This window comes from Lepidochelys kempii, chromosome 2 (assembly GCF_965140265.1).
Source record: "Lepidochelys kempii isolate rLepKem1 chromosome 2, rLepKem1.hap2, whole genome shotgun sequence".
NCBI classification, from domain to species: domain Eukaryota; kingdom Metazoa; phylum Chordata; order Testudines; family Cheloniidae; genus Lepidochelys; species Lepidochelys kempii.
Window position 1 is genome coordinate 23,034,685 of NC_133257.1, and position 25,251 is coordinate 23,059,935.

Genomic DNA, 25,251 nt, shown 5'->3' on the forward strand with positions numbered 1-25,251 from the left:
GGGGTTGGACTAGATGACCTCCTGAGGTCCCTTCTAACCCTGATATTCTATGAGTCAGATGCAACAGGAGACGGCAAGACTTCAGCTCCAAGTCAAAAAACCAATGGAAAAACAGCAGAAATTGTATCCTCTTGAAAATCCAGTTTATAAGAATGTTGGTATGTTGTATAACTCTGAGCAGTTGTTTGGGTGTAACCAAATGTACTCCAACACTGCCCCTTTTATGTAAATGCTTTTTAACAAATGCAGCGGTATATGGTGCTCGGGCGGGGGCAGGGGTTAGCCCCCTGGCTGTGGCGTGGGGAGCTGTGGGGCAGGCGTCAGCCACAGTGGCGGATTTATAGTTATTGGGGCCCTGTGCTCAGCTTCATTTTTGTGGCCCCTCCTTGGGACCCAGCCAAGAAAAAGAACATTCTCTCTTATCTCCCCGCCCACTCCCGTTTTTCATCCTTTTTTTCTTCATCCTCCTCCTATAAGTAATAGCAAGTACATGAAAATAAAGTGAGGCATCTTGATTGTTTGTGTAGTCTAACTTATTTTTCCACAGACCACTTGAAAATCGCTGAGGGTCTCTGCAGACCACTTAATGATCTTTCCAAATGTTATTTGTACCATTAGCTAGCTAGTGTAAGGTTTCAGAGTAGCAGTCCTGTTAGTCTGTAGTCGCAAAAAGAAAAGGAGGACTTGTGGCACCTTAGAGACTAACCAAAGCATTTTGGATAAGAACACTTTATAATTCTTTTTTAAAAAAATGTTGGAGTGCAGGGTGTGGTCAGGACTTAGGGTGCGGGAGGGGGCTCAGGGGTGGGATTGCAGGGTCTCGGAGGGAGTTAGGGTGCAGGAGGGGGGTGTGGGCTGGGGCAGGAGGTTGGGGCGTGGAGCACTTACCTAGGGCAGCTCCTGTTTGGTGCGAGGGGTGCAGGAGCTCCCGTTTGGTGCTCTGCGTGGGGGGGAGGATGTGGGGGTGCAGGAGTCAGGATGAGGGACAGGAGTCAGGCCAGGGTGCTGGGGGTGCTCCGAGCCCCTCCCCCCCCTGCCCTGAGAGCGGGCCGGGCCGGGGCCCCGGCGCCATGGTAAACCCGGTACTGTCTTGTTCCCACTACTGTGACTGTCCAAACCCCTCCACGTGGCCCCCACAGAGGGGATGCCGCTCTGATCGAGCCCACAGTCTTCTCGGCCGGCCAGAAAGCGCCTACGCCCGCTGAGCAGCGCCCCAAGAACAAGCTGCCCTGGGCACTGCCGGGGGGGGGGCGGTCTGGGGGAGGGACGAATGACGGGGAGGGATGTCACGTGATCCTGCAGCGCGTCGCCGGAAGGAGGCACATAAGTAGCGCACATTGGCGGGTCGCGCTGTCCCCTTACGAGGTGGGACTTCCGGCGCTTCCGACGCCTGGGAAGCGGAACCGGAAGTAGCTGGTGGGGGCCGGATTCGCAGGAGACACGTCTGGCTACGAGTCGATTCGGCGGCGCCTGCGCCACACGCCCGGCGGCTGCGGCAGCTTCCTCGGAGTTGGAGGCCGGCCTCGGCGCGAGCTGGATCAACGATCTCGCGGTAGCTCGGTGGCCGGTGTGTAGCGAGGTCTCGGCGGCGGCTGAGCTCGGGGAGATGTCGGACCTGGGGGACTGGTTCCGGAGCATCCCTTTCATCACCCGCTACTGGTTCGCCAGCTCCATCGCGGTGCCGCTTGTCGGCAAACTAGGCCTCATCAGCCCCGCCTATCTCTTCCTATGGCCCGATGCCTTCATATACCGCTTCCAGGTAGGGGTGGACTCCAAGTCCCGGCATGCAGAGCGCCTCCAGAGCTCTAAGGCAGCTCGGCACGGGGCTGCGCTCCGCTTGCCGGGAATTGTAGGCGGGCCACTCTGGGGAGCGCGTTGCATGTTGGGAGGTGCAGTAGGGTGAGGCTGTGGCTGCTGGGATGTGTAGTCTTTTCGCGCTTGAAGGGTCCGTGTGGGCGAGCAGCGGCAGACGTGGGTTTGAATCCCAGCCCTGCTCTCGAAGTCTCCGTTAGACCTAGAGGGTACTAGGTCCAGGTGCCCTGTCCTGGTTACCTAGGCTATCTGCTCAGGGTAGCTCACTTCTGTAGTAAAGGTGTGGGCACTCCAAGCAGTGGGAGCTGGCACTTGGGTTAGCCCCACTAGTGGGCTGTTTATAGATGAGGGGGCCCAGGTCAGGGAGGTGCTTGTTGGGATCAGTGTTCTGGCTGCTTAGGTCCCACACTGAATGATCTCTTGTATTAGGAGACAATTGCTTCAGTGCCCATTCTGTGTGTATATGGTAGGAAGTGTCCTCTCCCTTTCCCCCCCAAAAACGGGGAAGGAGGAGAAGGAGCCTTAAAGGATGTGGATCCTATATCATTGTGCTAATGGTGTGCCTAACTGAGAAGGGCTGAACACAATTCCCTCTGTAGCTTGTCCTTGTTCCAAGTATCAGCCACAAAGTGGTTACTGTGAAGTTAGAGTCCTGTATCTCTAATGCTGATAGTCCCTGCTGATTTACGGAATCTGGGATCTGAACACATCATTCTGAAATGTTGCAGATTTGGAGTGTCTCACGTCAACTAAGAAGCGGCAAGATTGTCTGTGCCGACTACTGTTTGCAGCCTAGTTAAAGACTGTTTATGATGTCGATAAACAGGGATTTTCATAAAGCAGGTGCATAAATGCTAAAAATAATGTGCGATATTATCTGAAGGAAATTACACTCAGAAGGTTATCATATGAGTTTCTTGCTCAGTGTTGCCTTCCATTGGACTAAATCAGGGATCGACAACCTTTGGCACACGGCCTGTCAGGGAAATCCACTGGCGGGCCAGGATGGTTTGTTTACCTGCAGCATCCACAGGTTCGGCTGATTGCAGCTCCCACTGGCCACAGTTCACCCTTCCAGGCCAATGGGTGCTGCGGGAAGCAGTGGCCAGTACATCCCTCGGCCCGCGCCACTTCCCAAAGCCCACATTGGCCTGGAATGGCGAACCGTGGCCAGTGGGAGCTGCAATCAGCCAAACCTGTGGATGCGGCAGGAAAACAAACCGTCCCGGCCCACCAGTGGATTTCCCTGATGGGCCGTGTGCCAAAGGTTGCCGATCCCTGGACTAAGTAGAAAGGATTCTGTTTGGATGCCTTTAAAATAGCGTAGAACAGTTGTGAGGATTTGTCTTGTTCTCTGGGTCCCTTTTGAAGCCAACTATGCTGTATCTGGAAACTACTCATAAAACCCTATTAGCTTAATTGATTATAGCAAGTAAGACATAAGCTACAAGGGCTTTTGAAGTGATAACACTGAATAAAAAATTTGATACACAGGAATCTTAAATTTGTTCCTTAATCTAAAAATGGAACATCATGATTATTCATTCATCTTTAATTTATGTAACTGCACTCACTTTTTTGGTCTGGACAGATATGGAGGCCATTAACTGCAACATTCTACTTCCCAGTGGGCCCAGGAACTGGATTTCTCTATTTGGTGAACTTATATTTTTTGTATCAGTATTCATCACGACTAGAAACAGGTATGTTAATAATTGCAGTATGTGCATGCTATAGGATTTAACATGAGTGTAGCAAAGAGATTGAATATCTTTACATATATACAGTTCCATTCAGAATAGCTTGTGGGAGTGATCAGTGACTCTGACTCAGGCAAAGCTCTGAAAGAGAAAGATAGCAATGTGCATGCCTTTATGTTCACTTAATCAATAGAAAATGGAATTTTTGAAAAATCAATTCATTACACTTCCCTCTGTTGTCTAGAAGTGACTTTTGGGTCTCTAGTCACTTAAGACCCAGTCCTGCAGCCATTCTGTGGGACCACTCCTATGACTAAGGATTGGGACTTTCAGTTGTTGGATTTGGGGCAGTAGGAGGGGACTCTACTGCTCTTTTGCATCATTATAGGGTCACTTAAAATAAAGGAACCAGAAGACATAGTCCAAACCACTGAGGGAGATAGTCCATGTTGGGCAAGTCACTTAACCTCTTTGTTTGTTTCAGTTTGCTCATTTGTAAAGAGTGGTGTTTAAAGAGTGGAGTCTTAATGTTTATAAAGTAATTGCAAATGATCAGATTTATAGATGCTCTAGAAGAGCAAAGTAGTAGCATTGGTATGCAGAAGGTGTCTATGGTAAACCTCTTCTTTGCCAAGTGGTTGTATGTAAGTACCTCATTTATATTACATCTTAAAGGGTAAAAAAGTAAAATGCTTGGCTTGGTACCAGGCTGAACTAAATAAAACACAAAGAAATGTTTGTGTATTTGTTTAAAAAAACCCAAACTCCCAAAAGCAAAATATTCAAAATGACGATATCTATGATAACATTGTATAAAATAAACATATTGCAGTTCTTAGTTGTATGTGCTCTTGTAGCTCATCTATGAACAATGAGGTCTCAATGGGAAATCTAGATATCTTATGTTGCACTTATTGTACTGAATGTCAAATGAAATTGTACATTTTTATTAATAAGTTACATCCCACTTGTAGGAAGACAGATTATACTACCATGATAAGATGCAATATGCATGTTCCAAAAATGTAATTTAGTGATTTTTGTAGGAGTACAAAAAAATTGACTGGTTCAGTACCCTTCCACCAACTCTTTTATCCCCTTTTAAAAACTTTTTTGGGTACTATTGGAACTTTCAGTGGAACATTTGCAGGTTGTTTATAATGTAATCCCGTGCTGCTATAACTCTATGAGCACAGCTCTCATTATCAGTATGATTGAGGGAAGTAAATGGCCCTTGGGGCTAGCTTATGAATTCATAGATTCCAAGGCCAGAAGGGACACCTGTGATTATATAGTCTGACCTGTGTAACTCAGGCCATTGAATTTCCCCAAAATAGTTTCTAGAGCATCTCTCTTAGAAAAACATCCGACCTTGATTTCAAAATCATCAGTGATAGAGAATTCAACAAAACACTTAGTGAATTGTTCCAATGGTTAATTACTCTCATTGTTAAAAATCTATGTCTTATTTCCAGTCCGACTCTGGCTAGTTTCAACTTCTAGTCATTGGATTGTGTTTATACTTTCCTCTGCTTGATTGAAGAGCCTATTAAATATTTGTTCCCCACGTAGGTACTTGTAGACTAAGCAAGTCATCCTTAGCCGTCTCTTTAAGAATTTATAGCCTACATCTGAAGGGCTGTGCATGGCTTTGGGCAGTCACTGATGTTAAAGATGAATTTCAAAGTTTATGCTAATTTTTTTTATAAACAGTGCAAAACTCTAGAAGAGGCTGGAAAGTAGATTGTATCCCTGCGTTACTGGTTAACAACAACTACTTCCCTAAATTCCTGTGGAAACCAAGATTCTGATGGCACGGTTTTTCTGTCAGAGTGACTGTCTTCACTACTACCAAGTATGAAAAAGGAACTAAAATAAGGGGCTATAATTAGATGGTTCTTTCAGACCTTAGTGGTACTTATGTCACTTTGTCTGGTACAGAAATCAGAAAATCTACAGCTCATTTTTTCTCAGGCATTTAAAGTGACAATGTATTTATTTATTTATTGGTGTCTTATTCTTACAAGTAAACCCCAAGATTAGTACAAGTGAAAAAGGCTAGAGAAAAAAATATCATTCTAGGGGGTTTTTTTTTCAGTCTGTTCATTTTGTCATGATCAGTTTCCCTGGCATCATCAGTCACTGTCCCCTTTTGTTTGCATGGATCTCTCTACAACAACAGTAGGGAGAAAAACATATATAATAAGATATAAGAAAAAGGCTCAGGGAAAGGGCATGAAACTTTCAACTAACTTTTAAAAGATGATTAGCTTTAAAGGTGATGGTGTCCCATTTTAAGTAGGTTGAACTGCCTCAGATGTTAATAGCTACTCTTTTTAACAACAGGTATATACTTTTCTTATTGTGGAAACTTAACATAGTTGTAGGAAATTTCTAGGTGCTATGGAATTCAAATGTTTATAAACAGAACTCCATCCTTTCTACTTCACTTTTCATGGGCTGTGCATGAATACTGAAGTTTCTAAAAAACAAAAAAAGTAGAACACTTGATTTGTTAATCATTGTGGTGGTCTCTGTCTGTGTCTCAGTGAGATCCTCACCTATGTTTTGAGCCTATCCTGGGATCTGATGATGTAGATCTAGGCAAAGTTTCATAAAAGTCAGTGGGACTTTTACAAATGCCAGGGCCCATGCTAGCATATCCCAGTGCAGGATTGGAATCTAAAAAAGGCTAGTTTTTTAACTTGTAAAGATGAGCCTAGCAGTCTTGCTTTTTGACTGCCAGATCTGCAAACTCAGCCTGGGATCTAAAGATCAGGATGGTTTCTCTTTTGTTCATCACTAATAGCAAAGGGTCTGTTGGTAAAATTATACTGTGTGACACATGCGGAGTCTCACTCTTCTCAGAGGTTTTGGACATGTTAGAAACTGGAACTTGATCCACAACTCCAATTCACAAAAAGAAATAGACTCTAGCTCGCTCTCATTCACCAATGTTGGCTTTGCAGAGCTAAATACCAAACTCCTTATCTTCTCACTTTAGTGACTAAAATGGTTAAATTGACACAGGGAGGAGATTGTTGAATAAGAAGTTACCAGTTTTTATATGTCCGAGTAGAACCATACCTTAATGTTTGTACATAGGCTGCTCTTCCTAATTAACCTCTCCCTGCCAGTAATTGATTTGTTGTGAAAGACTGTGTTAAATACCTGTTAAGATTTGTAGAGTCAAAATTCCACTTAGTGGTTTAAGTACAAATCTCACTGAATGGTATTGGCTTTTTTAGAAATTGTCTGGATGTGCACATCATTTATGCAATATACTGAGCGTCTTCAGTCTTTCAACTTGTAGATTGTTTGAGTTTATATTATAGGACACTTTGTTTTATGGTTTCTTTAAATTTTGTTTTTAACTAAATTAAACTACAAAAGGCCTATGGTTTGGATAACTGCCAGAATCTGATGTTTAAGTAGGGTTACCATATTTGAACATTCAGAAAAAGAGGAAACTCCACGGGGGGGTTTATTTGCTCTTGCCCCCGGCCCCGCCCCAACTCCATCCCCTCCCTGCCCCATTGGACCCCTTCCCAAAATCCCCGCCTCGGCCCCGCCTCCTCCCCTAAGCGCGCTGTGTTCCCCCTCCTCCCCCATCCCTCCCAGCCACATGAAACCGCTATTTTGCACTGCAGGCACTGGGAGCTAGGGGGAAAAAGTGGGCACTCTCTTGAGTGATCAGCATTCACTCTCTTTCTTGAATGATCGACTCTTCTTTGGGGGAAAAATAATAATGGCAAAATCCCGGATGTTTTTAGATATTTAAAAATTCCTCCCAGACAGCGATTTAAGAACCAAAAAGCCAGACTTGTCTGGGAAAATACGGACGTATGGTAACCCTAGTTTAAGCTTCTTGAAAGCAAGAAAGCCAAAAGAAGATGGAGCAGAAAACTTGCATGTTTGCGTGCCATGTTTATGTCCTTTTGATATACTGGGTTCTGTTATATCCACATATGCCCCAACCTCTATTCCCATCTCTGTTTGTGTCCCTTCCTACTGATGCTCCCTGGAAGAAGCTTGTATGTCGGGGAATGGAACAGGAAAACTCATTTGCAGTGAAAAATAACTGGCTTCTTTACAGTCTGTGGTGTCAAAAAAAAAAAAAAAAAAAAAACCAAACAAACCAACCCTGACACAATTCTGTAACTGATGCAATCTACCCTCATTATCCAGTCTGCCTGTTCTTTGAAGCATCAAGGCAAGATAGCACCTTCTTGCTGTAGCAGCTCAGTCTGCTTTCAACTTAGGGAAGGAGGAGGAATGCTTAACTTTTTTAGAAAGGCAGAGTGTAAACTTACAATTTGTGTACAGATAAATCAAAAAGGAATAATGATGGATTTTTAAAAATAATTTGGAGTATTTGGGGATTTGCTCACAAAAATGATCATTTAAAAGAACTTGATCACATGTTGAAAGTACCACTTTCTCAAATGTTGCAATTCTAGTACACTCAAACACAAGAGGGTTGCATTTGGCACCATGTGTTTCCACTGGCCAAGAACTGAGGTAGTTCTTGGGATATAGTGTGATCTGAAATCTTGACAACTGTTCTGCTAACTGCTTTATTTGTTTATAGGTGCTTTTGATGGAAGGCCAGCGGATTATATGTTCATGCTTCTGTTTAACTGGATTTGCATTGTTGTATCCTTCTGTTCATCAAGTTCTTGGCACATTTTGCGTCTTGTGTTTATGCCTAAGATAAGGCTGTTTCATAAACCAGTTTTTATCACCTAAAAGCACTTAAATATAATTTCCATAGACATTTAAAGATGGCTCCTACCCTTCAGGGCAAGCCAGTGGGATTATTTTTGAGGGAAAACACTATAATTGTGCTAGTTCAAAGTTCCAGTTTGTCTGACAACTTTGGAGACTGTGGTTTTGTTTACACAAAAGAACATCAAAGCAGTACAGGCTTTTCCAGAGTTCACTGATAGCGTGTCTCTCTGCTGACCGTTTATGGACCTCCACTAGGGTTGGGAGCAAATTTAGGGCTCATGTCTATCCAATCCTTAGCTGCCAAAAAGATTGTCAGTTTTGCTGAGGTTTGGGTGAACTCTTGTTCACTGTGAACTATACAGAGACCACAAAGCTAATGTAATAAAGACCACCAGGTGGCAACAGCTTTCAGTATCGACCCAGGCCTGAATCAGGTCAGTGATCTTGAGGCAAAAGGCTTAATGTCCTGTTAGCAATTCCATGGGTCACTTACTTCCCTGCCTTTCAGGCCATCCTTTAAAACAGAGGTTCTCAACCTTTTACTTTCTGAGGCTCCCCTCACCCAACATGCTGTAAAAACTTCACTGCCCACCTGTGCCACAACAACTGTTTTCTGCATATCCAATAGATTAAAAGTCAGGGTTGGCATTAGTGGGTGGCAAGCAGGGCAATTGCCCAGTGCCCCACGCCAGAGGAGGCCCCGCAAAGTTATGTTGCTTGTGCTGCAGTTTTCTGCCCTGCTCCCCAGCGAGTCTAATGCCAACCCTGCTCTCTGGTTTATTTTGGTGGATCCCCAGAAATGTGCTCATGGCCCCCCAGAGGGTCTCAGACTCCTGGTTGCGAACTGCTGCTTTAGAAGTTGCACTGGTATATTTTAATGGCCTCCCTGGCGCTACTTCTTCACTCTACCCCACTTTGTTTTCCTAAAATTGAATTAATTTCCTTTCCTATTAGTCTCTTCCTGCAATCCTTTATCCCTGTATGGTCACTTATGACAGCACTCTACCCAGAGAAGGAACAGAAGATGTGACTTTATCACAAACTGTGGTTATAGTCAGGAGACTTACTATATAGAAATGGCACCTTCTTAATCAGTGGATATGCTCCCTGTTTTTCTTTCATATCTGCTGACTTCAGTGTATAGAGAGAATCTTTACTCCTGTTAGCCCAACAGAGCAACTGGAAGATGAGCTGGATTCTGCTACACCACCAACAAAGCTGTTAGCTGAATTCTGGCTGTAGAATCTTGGATCGGTGCTCATGTAAGATTCTGATCACAGCCTGACTTTCAGAGCCCCAGGTAGAGTTTGTAATTGGAATATTTCTCCTCATTTACAAATAGAGCACACTTGATACAGAAGTCTGTAGAAAAACTCACACGCCCACCGTGTCATATTTGTTTCCTTTTCTGAGTACAACTGCATTTTGATACTACAAACAATTACTGAAAAAAGACACAATTATCTGTTAAAACAGCAAGCAGGTACTTCAGTTTCCTCATCCTCATAGTAGCATTGAAAGACTTCATCAGTAAATTTCGAGACAGTATTTGTTTTCTGTTTTCTTATTAGCGATATTAAATTTTCAGGTAATCTGTTTGCTGTTTGTTTCCTTGAGGTAATAAAGAATACAGCATTTTTTCTTGATAACTTTAAACAAACTGAAGGACAAGTATATGACGAAGTTCTGGTCCTTTTAAACATGCTTTTTAAAAAGGACGGCCAGCTCCCGCCTGCTTAATCTCGGCACAAAGCAGAGGATTGAATGGGCATGAAAAATTAGCGTGGTCTCTCAGGTCTAGGTGGGGTCACTTCATGTCATAATTGAGTCCCATTGGCATGGCAATGTGGGAAAACTTGGGCCGAATCTGCTCTGTGGATGCTTAGAGGAGTTCATTTGCCATGGCTGTCGATCTGTCACTTTTCAGGAGCACTAAGTTTACTTTTAAAAGTAAAATTAAAAGCTGAATCAGTTTAAAAATCACCATGCGTCTAGCACTTATTTTTATTATATTTTCCTTAATAGTCCAATGAAAGATAACCGGCTTGGTGATGGACATGCAGGTAAGCAGGATACAATTTTCCAAGGAAGCTTTATAATATTACATTTATTTCTAGGCAGAGTATTTTTTTAATGTCACTAAAGTATCTATCGTTACACATCAGTATTTTGGAAAATCGCTGACTTCTCTTGCTGGGGCTATCTTAGAAGAGAAATAAACGTTGTTAATCTTTTTGCTGTAAACTAGAGGTAATTAACTCATTGTGGCATAGCAGGCATGGGTGCATTGTGGAAATCAGTCGCACAACTAAGGAATGAAGGGGTGAAATCCTGGCCCTATTGACGTCAATGGGAGTTTTGCCATTGATCTCAAAAGAGCCAGGATTTCATCCATCGACTTTATTTCCCCTGCTGATGGATTAACATTATGGCCATTTACTACTTGACCCTTTGAGCTAAAAAACAGTTCTTGGGTTAGAGTTCAGTAGTGAGACTCCTCAGAAGGAATGCCATTTTAGGTGAATTCACATTACTTTACAAAAGCTCTGATCATCTAAAGAGCAAAATTTAAGGGTATATGAAGTGGTGCATGTTTCTATGACAAACACCACTCAGGGTACATGTCAAAAATGTAAAGTGGGAGAATATCACAGGAATGATTAAAATAGATCTTAATAAGAGTCTTGGATCAGGTCAGTTGTCTTAAAGTGATTTTTTGGGTGGGGGGGGATGACTTATCTTGAGTCACAGATATGTTGTTTCTGAGGTATGTTTGTTTTTAGTCTTGTGTGTTTCTGCTGTTCTCTTCCTGTCTTTGACCACTTCTCACATATATTCTGTACCTCTCTGTCCCCACTTCCTCCCCTGTTACATTTCTAGTGTCTTGCATAAAACCTTGCTGATAATCCCTGAGACAATTCACCGTACTATCCCGGCAGATAAATCATGATTGTGCATCTAAAGTCTGAGTGAACCCTGAAACAAATGTACATCAGATTTTTTTAAAGTCTTCGAAGAAATGGGAAGTCTGTAATATTTTTGGCGGACACATAAGTGGAAGTATATTACCAATGGGGTTGCAGCCCCAGGAAGCTAGTGAGATAGACCAGTTTCCCACATTATAAAACAGAATGACTCGTTGGTTCACTTGCTCACCACTACCCTCATGAACTTGTTAGATCATGAGTGTATGCATGCAGCAAAGGCTTGCAGTGTAGTTGTTAAAGGATCTATGCTGACGTATCATGCTAACAAAGCATTTCTAAAGCTAGCCATCTGTTTGTGTTCCTCAGAAGTTTTAGGTGGATGTAATAATTTTTGCTTTGTTTCTTTGTATTGCAGTTGCTGATGATTCCCCTGATCATGTCAGTGCTTTATGTCTGGGCCCAGCTGAACAGAGACATGATTGTATCATTTTGGTTTGGGACAAGATTTAAGGTACAGTATACAGGTTGTTGGCACAGTTCTCTTCTGGAATTCCTTCCCCCCCCACCAAAAAAAAAGTCTAAAAGAGTTTCAGATTGGCAGGGGCTGGATGAAATTCCTTCTGGAGTCAGTCACTTCTGGGTCAGCCACAAGCTATCAACAAATGGTAGATCCTCTCTTCAGAGAGAGGTTTTGCTGTCTTCCTAGAACTCCTGACCCTCTTCTGGTGGGAGAAGATCAGAGTTCAGTCCCCACTGTGTCTCATATGGTGTTAGCTGTTGCAGTATAAAACTGCCATAGGTGCCCCCAAAATAGAAATCAACTTATCTGAAAAACTGACACCAAAATAAAAAGACTTTCTGGCCACCCATAACTTGAATAAAAGCCACCTTTCTGCAATAAACAGTTTCCTTCATCAGTCAGAGTTTTCACTACTGCTCAGTAAAATGTTCATGTTTTGAGAAATTTTCTCTTCTACAAGCCAGATTCTTTTTGTTTGAGCCTGCAGTGAAGTTCCATCTTAGCTTTTTTCCTTTTTCCTGATGGTTATCTGTTACAGCATGTAGATTGTTGTTGTTACATAACTGCACTCAAAAACAAAACAATGCAGAACTTTAGAGCCTACAAGTCCACTTAGTCCTACTTCTCATTTAGCCAATCGCTAAGACAAACAGGTTTGTTTACATTTACAGGAGATAATGCTGCCCTTTTCTTATCTACAGTGTCACCAGAAAGTGAGAACAGGCGTTCACAGGGGACCTTTGTAGCCGGTATTGTAAGATATCTATGTGCCAGATATGTTAAACATTTGTATGCCCCTTCATGCTTCAGCCCCTCCGTTCTAGAGGACATGCTTCCATGCTGATGATGCTCATTTAAAAAATAGTGTTAATTAAATTTGTAACTGAACTCCTTGGGGGGAGAATTGTATGTCCCCTGTTCTGTTTTACCCGCAGTCTGCCATATATTTCATGTTATAGCAATCTCAGATGATGACTCAGCACATCTTCATTTTAAGAACACTTTCGCTACATATTTGACAAAACACAAAGAAGGTACCAATGTGAGCTTTCTAAAGATAGCTACAGCACTTGATCCAAGATTTGGAAGTGTCTTCCAAAATCTGAGAGGGACAGGTATGGAGCATGCTTACAGAAGTCTTAAGAGTAACACTCCAATGCGGAAACTACAGAACCCGCACCACCAAAAAAGGAAATCAACCTTCTGCTCGTGGCATCTGACTCAGATAATGAAAATGAACATGCGTCAGTCCGCTCTGCTATTGAGCAGAATCCATCATCAGTATAGACGCATGTCCTCTGGAATGGTGGTTGAAGCATGAAGGGACATATGAATCTTTAGTGCATCTGGCATGTAGCCAGCATCGCAAGATATTTACAACGGTGCTATGCGAACAACTGTTCTCGCATTCGGGTGATGTGAACAAGAAGCAGGCAGTATTATCTCCTGCAAATGTAAACAAACTTGTTTGAGCGATTGGCTGAAGAAGAAATAGGACTTAGTGGACTTGTAGGCTCTAAAGTTTTACATTGTTTTGTTTTTGTATGCAGTTATTTTTTGTACTTAATTCTACATTTGTAAGTTCACCTTTCGTAATAGAGATTGCACTACAGTACTTGTATTAGGTGAATTGAAAAATACTATTTCTTTTGTTTTTTATAGTGCAAATATTTGTAATAAAAAATATAAAGTGAGCACTGTACACTTTGTATTCTGTGCTGTAATTGAAATCAATATATCTGAAAATGTGGAAAACATCCAAAATATTTAAATAAATGGTATTCTGTTATTGTTTAACAGTACAATTAATTGTGCGATTAACTTTTTTTAATCACTTGACAGTCCTAAGTTTTGAATAAATGTAAAACATCATAAAATGCTTAGACTTAATTTAAAATGTGTTGGTTGTTAACGTACCAGAATTTGTCTAGTAACTATGTTTAAAAGATGCAGTGATTACACTGATGAAGATGCAAAGGAATTTGTGCAGCCTTGTACTCTCCTTCGGCATTCATGACTTCTCTGTTTTGTTTGTTTTTTGCTAGGCTTGTTATCTACCATGGGTTATTCTGGGGTTCAACTACATCATTGGAGGATCGTAAGTCTTCATTATGCTTGTTTACATGAGCTATAAATATTTTCTTTGATCTTGTAGAGTTGTATATCTTGCCCATTAAGAGGATGTTCGGAAGCAGTAACATCAAAATAAGGGGGCTTCAAGCCAACTGATAGACTAGCAATATGATTATTGTATTTTTGTAATATGAGGACTCTAAACTAAACCAGAAAATAAATGCGATGCTGAAATCTTGTCAAACCTAATCCTTCAATGTATGGATATTCTTGAAAAGGAAAATTTCAATCATCAGGATTTGCAGCTATTGTTCTTCCTAAAAGCCCAGGCTTAAATAATGCCTCTGATGGAGTAGTTACGTCCTGCTCCCTTCCTCCTGTGAACTCTTCTCCTGCTGCCTTTTCCCCAAGCCTGTTTCTCCCCCTGCCCAGTGCATTTAATGATGAGGGGGAAAAAATAGAGAAACAGCAACAACCCTTCTCTCCCACCGTCCGCCCCTCCAAACTAACATGACACTTTCCTACCATCCCTTTGAGCACTCTGCAGTCTGCTTCTATTTTGTTGTTCTTTTGTCTGTTTAGATCAGTGTTTCTCAGACTTTTGTCCTGGTGACCCTTTCACACAGCAAGCCTCTGAGTGCAACCCCCGCACCCTGTTATAAATTAAAAACACTTTTTTAATATATTTAACACCACTATAAATGCTGGAGGCAAAGCGGAGGTGGAGGCTGACAGCTTGCGACCCCCTTCCCCCCATGTAATAACCTCCTCAGGGGTCCTGACCCCCAGTATGAGAACCCCTAGTTTAGATTGTAAGCTCTTTGGGGTAGGGATTATCTATGTTCTTGCAGTCTCTTGTACAATGGTGCCCTAATCTTTTGGTGGCCCTGTAATACAAATAATGTTATGTGGTCTACTAATTAGAGAAGTGGATAGGGAGTCAGGATTTTCTGTGTTAAGATTCTGGTTCTACCTCATGTTTGAGTCATCCGTCACTTCAGGAAACTGCTGCTTGCTAGATACTTGCTGTTTCTACACATGGAATAAAATACTCCAAGGCCAGCTGCTGAATCGGGGCCTAAGAAAAGTTTTATACAGCAGAGAGCAGGCAGTGTAGTGGAAATAGCAATAATTTTTCAGGAGGTGTGGACCACTATTCTAGCCATTGATCGCTATAAAGTCTGTTTCCCAGTGCAAGTGTTAATGGGATTGTATCATTCACGGCTGGCTGGAGAAGGCCTGGAAGGAGGGTGTTGGAATCGCTTGCTGAAGTGTTGATGGTGATAATGCAGTTGACCAAAGAGGTAGTCCGCAATAACCTGGAAAATGTGTTATTGGGGTGGGGAGTAGAGGGAAGATGAGGCTTTAATGCCTGTGACACCTGTAGTGGGTACACAATAAGTAGCTGAAAGGTTTTATGAAATCAACAAGTTCTGAAATTGAAATCTTTCTTCTTGTCTTGCAGCATCATCAATGAGCTGATAGGAAATCTGGTTGGACACCTATACTTCTTCTTAATGTTTAAATATCCAATGGACTTGGGAGGAAGGAATTTCCTAACCACACCCTTGTTTCTGTAAGTTTTGTTTTTTAAACAAGTCATTTCTTTGGCATAATCTTCTAGGGATACTGCAATTTATGAACTAAAAGGACTTGTGTATCCCCTCTTAAATACATTTGCTGGGATTGGGGGCATAAGATTGCTTCCCTAGGCTAATCAGCCAGTGATTGGGACAACTGCCATACCTTCTCACACAGACACTAACATATCAGATTGATCTATCTCTAATCATGGACGGCGTCAGAGGAAGGTGCAAGAAACCTGGTAGTACATAATTGTGGAATAAAAAGCCCATACGGGAAATGTCTTCCACTGTCAGCCAGTGATTGGCTTATGCTCTTTTCTAGGCCAAGGAAATGTGGTGTGTAGTGTAATCATGGCAATAAAGAGACATCCCTGGAAGTAGTAGAAAGGAAGTATCTATCTTGATTATAGAATTGTCTTTATTTTACTTTCTAATTGGGTTTTTTCTCTCTCCTGTTAATTATGTTTTACCCATTTTTCTGCACCATTCCTCTAGCTAAAAGGCAAGTAAAAGTCCAGGATCACTGCTCCAGATTCCCTTGTCTTAATGCCTCAGCCTTTGGGCGGTGCATGCTTTTCCCCTGCCAGGCTCTTGCTGATGACTTTAAGTTGACCCCTCTTTAAAACCTGAGTTGTCAATTATAAAATGAGGTACAGGATTGAATTACATTCAGATAACACTGTACAACTTTCAACAGCATGGTGGGGGGCTCAGCCTTAAACTTCAACTGTCTTTGCTGTTTCAGGCCCTCCTGGTAAGCCTAATTTTTCCATAAAGATCAGATTTCAATGGCTAGATTCAGCCATTTACTCCAGAGCTGGATTTGACTCTAGATCTGTAGGACATTTGAATTTATTCAAGAGTTGCTATGCCAGAGAGAAAGAATGCTCTAGTGGTTGGAGTGCCAGCCTGAGATTTGGGAGACCTGGGTTTTATTCCCTGATATGCCTTGGACAAATCACTTACTCTCTGCCTTAATTCCCCACCTGTAAAATGGGAATCCCTACCTCACAAGGATGTTGAGGAAAAATCTACTGAAAGATTGGGAGGTCCTCAGTTACTGTGGTAAAGGGGGCCATATAGGTATCTAACAGAATTTTCTCTACACCTCTTGTCTCAGTCATGGTATAAGGCCATATAAGTTTGTGAGGTTTTTTAGGTGGATTGTAAATACCTGTTTCATAGGGTGTTGAGACTTAGTATTTGTAAAGCAAATTACGTGATGGTTCCCTGTATAAATATAAAGCCATATTTTTATAAGTTTTAGCAGCTAAAATGAGCTTTGAACAGTAAACAACTACTCCTACATTCAGCTCTTGGTCTCTTTCTCCCCTCTTCCGCTTTGCCCCCCCTGTGTGTTCCAGATACCGCTGGCTGCCAAACAGGAGAGGAGGGGTATCAGGATTTGGCATTCCACCCGCTAGTGTGCGCAGGGCTGCAGAAGATCATCAGGGTGGTGGAAGACACAACTGGGGCCAAGGTTTTCGGTTAGGTGACCAATGAAAAACTGCTGCTTCCTTCCTAGTGCAGAGTGTACTTCAGAACTGAGTTCTCTCTAGTGCTTTTGGAGTTGACCCATAAATAACTTTTCTAGCACAAGACAAAATTAAGAACTCTTGAAGATAAATGTAGATTTTACCCCAGGTTAGAAAGTAGTGCTAAGTTCAAACTGCCATTAAAAAAGCCACCTTAGTATTGTCCATCTGTCACAGTGAATCCATTCCACCTCTCTGATGGAAGATGCTGATGGGTTTTGTCTGTTTCTCTTCTTCTGATACGCAAAGAGTTAAGAACCAGTCCTTGGCCAAAGGATGGCTCAAAGTAATGTCTCCATCTGTACATCTAAAAGACTGATTCGTCAATATTTATGCTGGGATTCTAGTCTTCAATAACTTGTTAGGTGGCAGTAACTGCTCTGCATTCATAAAGCAAGACTAAAAGTTTTAGAAGCTTCCTTTCAGTTATCAAACTGTATTTCAGGAAAGCAGTTTTTTTTTTCTCTTGCCATGCAACAGTGATGGAGATGCTACCCTATGCACTGCAGCAAGAGAGGGGAAAGGATAAGGACAACAGATAGCTTTCTTTTCAGTTTCTTATGACCATTGCCAATATTCCTGGATATCTAAATCTCTCCGAACCCTCGGTGTAACGTACATGGTTTGGTGTGTTTAAACCAAGGTTACAGCTGTCATTTACTATCCTGAAATCTGAAAAAGGCTGGCTTCCAGGTTCATATTTTAGTTGCAAAATTAAATAGAACAAATCTTACTTTACAAGTAGAAAATGTCACATATTTTGTGTGTTCATGTAAAGGGTACTGACTGCAGAGTTATGTTTGTATTAATAAAATGAGACCACTGCATTCTCTTTAAAAGCTTTAAGAAATTAAATAATCAGAACTGGAAATAAACTTAGTCCAGGTTACAAGATACAATAGAATTGATTTGATTTTCTAAGGCCTTTCTCATTCTCAAAAAAGGAACTATATAAAGCTGTTAATCAGTTTCTCTTTTTGCAATATCTCCATTTTTTTTCTTATTGTGGAGTGGGGGTGAGGGGTATGATTGAGAGACGTCCACAGTCTTCTCCTAATAGAATCATAAGGCTGTGGGTTCTAGTGAGCTGAGTGCATGGCTAGGAGCCAGGAAGTTAATCTTTGCTCTTTCCACTGATTCACCATGTGGCCTTGAGTAAGTTACTTAGCCTCCGCATTTTCCCATCTGTAAAATGGGACTGGTACTTACCGCACAGGCTCAGTTCATTTTATATAGTGCTGTGAAAATGGGAAGTGCCATGAAAGTCCTAAATACTATTATTGTTGTTACTGCTGTTTTTCTTCCAGCAGCAACTTGTAGGTTTCTAAATACTTCCACTCACCCTGAACCTGGGAGAAAATAAGCAAATTGGATTTAATCCTTTTATCTGTGACTGGCTTCAAGAGGATGCATTTTCTTTAACACCATAGTTGTGGTGGTCTTTCTGGCTCATGGATGAATGCAGGGAACTGGTGATCATGTTACATGTTCATGGCTGTGCAGGTATATAGAGGTTCGGAACTCACTTAGCCTTTCTAGTTTCAGTAATTGAGTTTTAAAGATGCTCTTGCCTTGCCTTATTTATATTTTAATAATGGTAAGTGGAAAGACTCCACTGGTGTAAATGTTACTGTACCTGTTACCATTAGTAATGCTGACTTGTGGTAGTCCAGGAGCCATCATGCATACAGTAGTCATGTTGCAGCTGGTCTCCAATTAGTTGTGTATGTCACTGTCTTCAAAGCAGTGGTCTTCATTTTAGAAGCAGGATCTAACTGTTAAGCAAAGTGACAGTTTAAGTGATTGTCATATAAGTTATGATTTACATGTATTCCAGGTGAGTTCATCTCTGTGCTGAGGGATAGCACAAGGGCTTAAGTGTTGGGGTTGTCCCTCTGCAAAGAGGGTGAATTTCACTTTCCAGTGCACCCTGCATGAGCAATGCCTTCTATGGCATCACAAGTCAAATGTGTTTCAAGGAAAGGAGAAGCTTTTGACATGAGATTCTTGATTTAAACATTTTTCAAAGACTGAGATGACTAATCTTGCAAATTTGAAACCCTGAACTAATCTTAAATTCACTTTGAATATTCTGCATTTCCCATTTGACCTACAGCTGTACCTATGTGTACTTGAATCTACACTGACAAGGCACATTCTCTTGTTATAAGGAGGCACTCATTCTTCTGTACAGAGAATTTCCCTTTTTGTAACTAATTTTTTTGTTGGCAAAGTTTAAATTAAAGTTTTAATCTCTGAAGTTGTCTGTTTTTGCTAAATCACGCTTAAACTTTCCACAGGCTTTTGATAGAACTCTCAAGAGCCTCTAACACCACCCTGTTTCATGCCATCTCTCCTCCTTCATCAAAATCCTTAGGAGAATGATCCATTTTCTGGATCTCGTCCTCTTCACTGAAACTACTCTTACCAAAGTCACCAGCTGCCTAATGTCCTCTTCTTTGTCGTCATTCTGCCTCTCTGTTATAGTTTTCTATCGTGCCTGTCCCCCCATCTTTGACAGTCTGCTGCATCCCTCTCTCCTCCTTGTGCTTGTCATTTCATGGTTCTCTTTTTACCCTTCTCAGTGTCCTTCCTCCTCCTGGAATTTTCCCGAGAACATACCCTGGAAGCCCCTCTGATCACTCAAGCCTTCTCCTTGGGTGACTTTAGTGAAGCCTGTAGATTTAGCTCTGACCCTTACATTGATAACTCTGAAGCCTACTTCATGTCCTTGCATCATCTCTCCAGGTAAGTGTCTGTCTCTTCCATGTCCTCTTTTGGGTGTCCAAATTCATTGTCTAAAACTGTGCCCCAACTGCCACCCTCTCGCCGATGAGTGACTAGTCTGTCAGCCACATTCATAACCTCATTGTCCATCTGACTCCTCTTGTTCCTTATTTATTGAATTAGCACCAAGGCCTCAGTTGAGATCACAGCCATGTTGTGCAAGGTGCTGTGCAAACACATTGTCTCTGGCCCAACGACTGCACGGTCTCCTACTATAAAACAGGCAAGCGGGGAAACAGAAGCATGGGTCAGGGGAAGAGCCATTCTTGTGCCCTATTTGGTGGGCCACTCTGCCTTTTCACCCTCAACATCCAAGCTGTCATTTATTCCAAATTTATTTTGCTCTATATAATTTTTTACTATCAATCCTTTGCCCTCATTTCCTATTGCTAAATAAGATGGTTCCTGATCTATTAGAGATGGTTAGGAAAACCTTGACAAACAGGATGGAAGTTTTGGGAAAAACTTAATCCCATTTTTTGAGCAGGTCCAATGACACCCTTCTCTGTGGCCCTCATGTTCTTTCTCCTCCCACCCATCTATTCATAATGCTGCTAGTTAGACTATATTAATCTTCCACTACTCTGTCACTTTTTCTTCTTTTGAGTCAAGCTCCTCATCCCCCAGGGCTCTTCAGTAATAATCCTTGCCTATGTCTCTGCTCGCAGTATAATCTGTGAATGGTTTACTGAGAAACTGGACTGGTCATGCTTCATATTGCTACTACCTAATCATTATAGTAATGCAAATTTGTAGCTCTCATGGTGATATTTTTACCTTCCAGATGAGCTCGCTCTCTGCATTACAGGCTAACAGGAAGCTTGCTACATGGTGATGCCATTGAGAATTTACTTCATTTTGTTATGGGATTAGGGGAGAAGAAAATGAAGGAGATTGGCCTAAGGGGTCTCCAGTGATCTGTATTAATTTCCAGCTTCTACGACAGACTTCCTGTGTGACCTTCAGCAAATAACTTAATCTCACTGTACCTCCATGCCCCATCTGTAAAATGGAGATAATACAGTTTTTTTCCAACTCTTAGTCTTGTGTAATCATAGTGTAGGGCAGGGACTGTCCCTTTCTATGTGTTTATACAGTGCACAATATAGTAGAGCCCTAATCTCAGTTGTGGTCCTTTACTCACTGTCCTAACAAGGAATAAACAGCTCTTTGTTTATCTGATATTATGTATGATCAACTTTTTCTCGTTGTCCTAGATGTAAGTAGGCTTGGAAGGATTACGTTTTTAATAGGTAAATGTCAGTTTTACCTTCACCATACCCCCTGCCCCCATGAAAAATTATTTTGTAGATGATTGAAATTTACAGAGACAAAGTAAGAAAAATGCTGCTTGAGAACTTTTTTGTTTCATTTAAGAACACAGATGTGTATTTTGACCTGTGATATTGCCAATTTGTGTTTAATGGTTATAAAGCTTTAACTTTTTGAAACTGAATGTTACTGACACGAAATAATTTTCTGACTTCCCCCCCATCATGATTTCCCACAGCAGTGAAAGTAATGCTTAAAAACCCAGAATTTTGTGCAACTGTAGAAATTTAAATTAATCATCCTCCCCATTTTTATTTAACATCTATTATCCACTGAAATTACCAAAATTGAATTCTGCCAAGTCTAGATGGAGATAACAAACTTGCAATTCAAAACGACAGCTTTTTTTTAAATTAAGCTAACTGTGTGCATATGAAGCAGAAGTACTAATGTCTAAAAGATGAAAACGTGCTGCTTTTCCTGTGTTGAAAAACAATAAACTCATGTTGGCAGCTGTTCCTATAGACTCATTAAGAGGATTTTTTCAATAGTTTTGGAAGTTTTACTAAACATATAATAGTGGCTGATCCCTATATTTTTTTGCAGAACGAACACCTCTAAACAAGGTTAGAAGGGGGGGAAAACCCACAATTGTAAAGTCAAAGTAGTGTAGAGACAGGCACAAAAGGCAGGATACTCACAGTAGTTTGATTATTCAACATCTCTTCATTAATAAGATTTTTGTATGATTTGCCAAAGTGGTAACAAGGGAACCTCACTGCAAGGTTCTAACTTTGGGCAACTAACTTCTGGACTTTTAGGGTCTGACTTCTCAGAGATGTGGAGGACCCACAGTTTCAATTGACTAAAGCTGTGGGTGACTTGCCCTTCTGTTAGAGCAATATTGTTTCCCTTCAATTTCAAGTAACTTACTTGTATGGTTATGAAGTTAAAAAACATTTAAAAATTAGCTTAAAAAAGAAAGTAACTTTTTAAAAGTCCCCATTCAAAATATAAAAGCCCATCAATTTCAAACTAGAAAGGTTTACAGTGATAGGATAGCTGTCTTTAACTGAAACCATATCCACCGTCTCTAGTGTGTCCATTGCCATGACTGAAAATGGCCATTGACAGTTTTCATTGTCCAAACTTTGTGCTTGTGAAAACTCTCTGCCATTTTTTCATTAGATGACCAATGCACAATGTTTCACTTTACCACAGTGGAAAAATGTGTGCTGGGTTTCCCATCACTCCTCCTGCTATGCCTCTCCTCAAACAAAACCAAGTCAAAGTCCCTGCTGCACCAAAGTCCCTACACTCTTACCTAGTGCATGTGAATTACAGAATGTAAAAGGGCACTGGAGTCGGTCAATGTGAGGCTTCTGCAATCTGTCATTCCAAGGCATGTTAAACTCTGCATGGCCTAGAATAGGTGGAAAGGATTGTGGATCTGGGACCTTATGCTTTTGGATGCACCATCCAGGAAGGAGAACGTGGGTAGTGAAGTGAAGGCTGTGATTCATGGGCTCCAAATTCTGTCATAAGAAATAAGCTGGGTTATACGCTCCACTTCCTGGTCAGGCAATGGCCAGTGAGCACACGCTATTGGAGGCTAGAAGAGGCAACCAAGTCTAATAAAGTATCAGTGGAACAAGCAATCTTGTCCAACCACTAGGAGCGGATCCGTGTTTTCAAACAATACAAAACTACATTTTATGAGTTGCTTTGACTGGGTTTTGAGAAGAGACAGAGTATTGCTGATGGTTTTGTTCTTTGATAGATCACAGACTGATTTTAAAGGTGCATATTTCACTAGGACACAAATGCCTTAGAGAGAGCTATATTTACTTTCTGTACCTAAATATAAGCAATGCCAGTCCTCTTCTCCATCTTAATCCCAAAAGAGGAAGGGCAGGGTCCACTCTGTGTTTGTATTTTAATTGGAATAAGATGGCAGATGCCCCCTTCTGCATCAGGCCTGAACTTTGTACCACACTATTCTCTGCTTTTCAAAGCAGTGATTTCGTTCACTCTATCTGCAGCATCTGCACTTACTGCTGTTGTTGACTTCAGCAGTTGTGAAAAGAAAATGGAACCAGCATTATTTCTGCGTTGGCCTCCTCATTCATTTCAGGCTGTGACATAGGTTTGAATTAGCTAACAAACAAATGACATGTTTCAGCCTTTTCTTTCTTAGAAGCTTGTATGCCCCGGTTAACCTTTCTTAAATGTTGACTTCTAGTCCCAACTTCTCTATTCCTCAAAATGTAGTTAGATACAATTAGAACTTTCTGATGGGAATGAAGTGTATAGAGCAAAGATAGTGTATGGTATTAAGGAACCTGAACCTTTCCAAATCCTCTAGCAGCTGTTAGCATAACAGTCCCTTCAGCCCTGGCTGTGCTAACATGAAAAACCGTGGTTTAACTGGGGGTGGAAGCTTGCAGGAGCAGCCATTCTCATGGGAGCCTGGAGCCCCACCTGGCAGGAATTGTGCAAGAGCAGCTAACACTGTGTAGTGTCCAATAGTTTCTGCTGAAATCAGGTAAAAAGAGCTATTGACCTTACAACGCAGTCAAAGCTGAATCTCAGATATAATCCTAGTTTACTTCAAAGCGCAGTCCTAGCTAAAATCAAATCTAAACACTGCTTCTGCTCCCCATGTCTGTTTCTTGGGACTGATTTGCACCCTAGGTTGTGCTGGCTTTGGTTTCTGCCAGAGTATCCCATGTTGTGTTTCTCAGGTGGCAGCAACTCCCCCTGGAGCTGGGTCACAGGCCACCTGCAAACCTTGTTCTGCCAGAAGTTGGCTCAGCCTCAGTGTGGGTGCGGCTGGCCTGGGAAGGGATGGGGCTGGCCTAACCGTGATGCACTGCTTCAGCACCTCTGCAAGACAACCCTTCCTAGCTGGGTTCTGTCTGTGAAGCCCTGACCAGATTTTAAAGCTGCCCTTCTCTGGCTTAGGACACCTTTTCCAGTACAGCTATCCCTGTAGGTACTTGGGAGTACAAGTTACATCCCCTTGTGCCTGTGGAGATAAAGTTGACTCATGCTATAAAAGGAATAGGAAGGGACAAAAATTGTTCCCAGTTGGGGGTTTGAGGGCAAATAGAAGGATCACGATCGCTGTCCAAGTGAGAAGTTCCCTGTGTATTCTGGTGCAGTCTATTGTGATGCCAAAATTGAGTTTGTATGTAGCAGTAAGGAGTGTGTCACTGCGGGTCTGTAGACAATGGATTTAAGAGAAGTTGGCCATGTCTGTGAGGAAGGGATGTAGCTGTTTTGCTGCTGGCCTCCAGCCTCGCACCTGCATGTCCTTCAGATGGGGCCAACGTTCCATTGAAATCCCAATGACACCATGATGTCACTGGCCCAGGGGGCAGCACTAAAGCAGCAGTTTGCTCCATGGACCCAGCATATTAGATAGCAATTAACACACAATCTTGTAAGCAGGGCTGTTCCTTATAGTCTCTGCACCAATCTCAGCTGTATGATGAATTCACATCTCTCTTTTTTTTTTTTAAGGCTGAGAACAGTGAGAATGCATGGCTTTTTCTGCACCTTCTCAACTGTCCTCTCTGTACTCCAAAAGTGTTTGAATTCCCTCCCAATTCCTGATCAGTATTTGTATTAGAATAGTGCCTAGAGCCCCAGCATGGAAGAGGCAAGCCCTGCCTGAAGAGCTCATCACCCATTCCATGCACAAACTGATCTCCTTGGATTACAGAACACAAGGCGACAGCCTCCAGAACCAACAAGACAACCCACTTTGATCCCTGGCTATATTGCAATAGTAGGCTGTTCCTAGGCTTTGAGGGTGTGTAAGAAAAAGTAACTGAATTGAAACTGCCTAACTTATAGGGTGGTTAGAGCTATACACCAAGGTGGATATAAAGGCAAAGAGGTGAGTGCAATGGATGGATGTTTTATGCCTGCATAGGGGAGGAGGTGGTATAATACCTCCACAGCCTCAGCAGAAGCACATTTGCTGGCAGCCCCTGATATAGCTATGGAAAAGGTGCAATTTGTACCCCTCTAGTGCATCATCCTTCCAACAAAAGATTGGAGATGGGGGTTGCAGGATTATGGCCTCGCCTCTCCCCCCCTCAGCCCAGGCACACCCCCTTTCTGGTGTGTTGAGCAGAGCTAGTCAGAGGAACTGTGATGGAAGTTTTCTGTTGAAGACTGCACTTCTGTCAAAATCAAAATGCTCTGTGGAATCTTGTCTGTTTCACAAAAGTCTTGACTTAGAGTTAAAAAAGCCAAAAGGGAAAGAAATTCTGACAGCGTTGAAATGTTCCATATGGA

General features: G+C 42.0%; 1 protein-coding gene across 4 annotated transcripts; it reads left to right on the forward strand.

Moving 5' to 3' along the window:
• The first annotated feature begins 1,385 nt into the window (after nt 1–1,385).
• DERL1 (derlin 1) lies at nt 1,386–23,854 on the forward strand. 4 transcript variants are annotated; one of them, XM_073330222.1, is made up of 9 exons: nt 1,835–2,655; nt 3,404–3,515; nt 5,226–5,367; nt 8,104–8,168; nt 10,280–10,306; nt 11,586–11,681; nt 13,736–13,788; nt 15,229–15,339; nt 16,714–19,144. In XM_073330222.1, the coding sequence occupies exons 4-9, from the start codon at nt 8,133–8,135 to the stop codon at nt 16,850–16,852; spliced, it is 462 nt and encodes a 153-aa protein (XP_073186323.1). In that variant the 5' UTR covers nt 1,835–2,655; nt 3,404–3,515; nt 5,226–5,367; nt 8,104–8,132; the 3' UTR covers nt 16,853–19,144. The 4 variants fall into 4 exon arrangements, with proteins under 4 accessions (XP_073186321.1, XP_073186320.1, XP_073186323.1 ...); XM_073330220.1 differs by lacking the exons at nt 1,835–2,655; nt 5,226–5,367; nt 16,714–19,144 and adding exons at nt 1,386–1,759; nt 19,470–23,854; XM_073330219.1 differs by lacking the exons at nt 1,835–2,655; nt 5,226–5,367 and adding an exon at nt 1,389–1,759.
• Nucleotides 23,855–25,251: the final 1,397 nt, after the last annotated feature.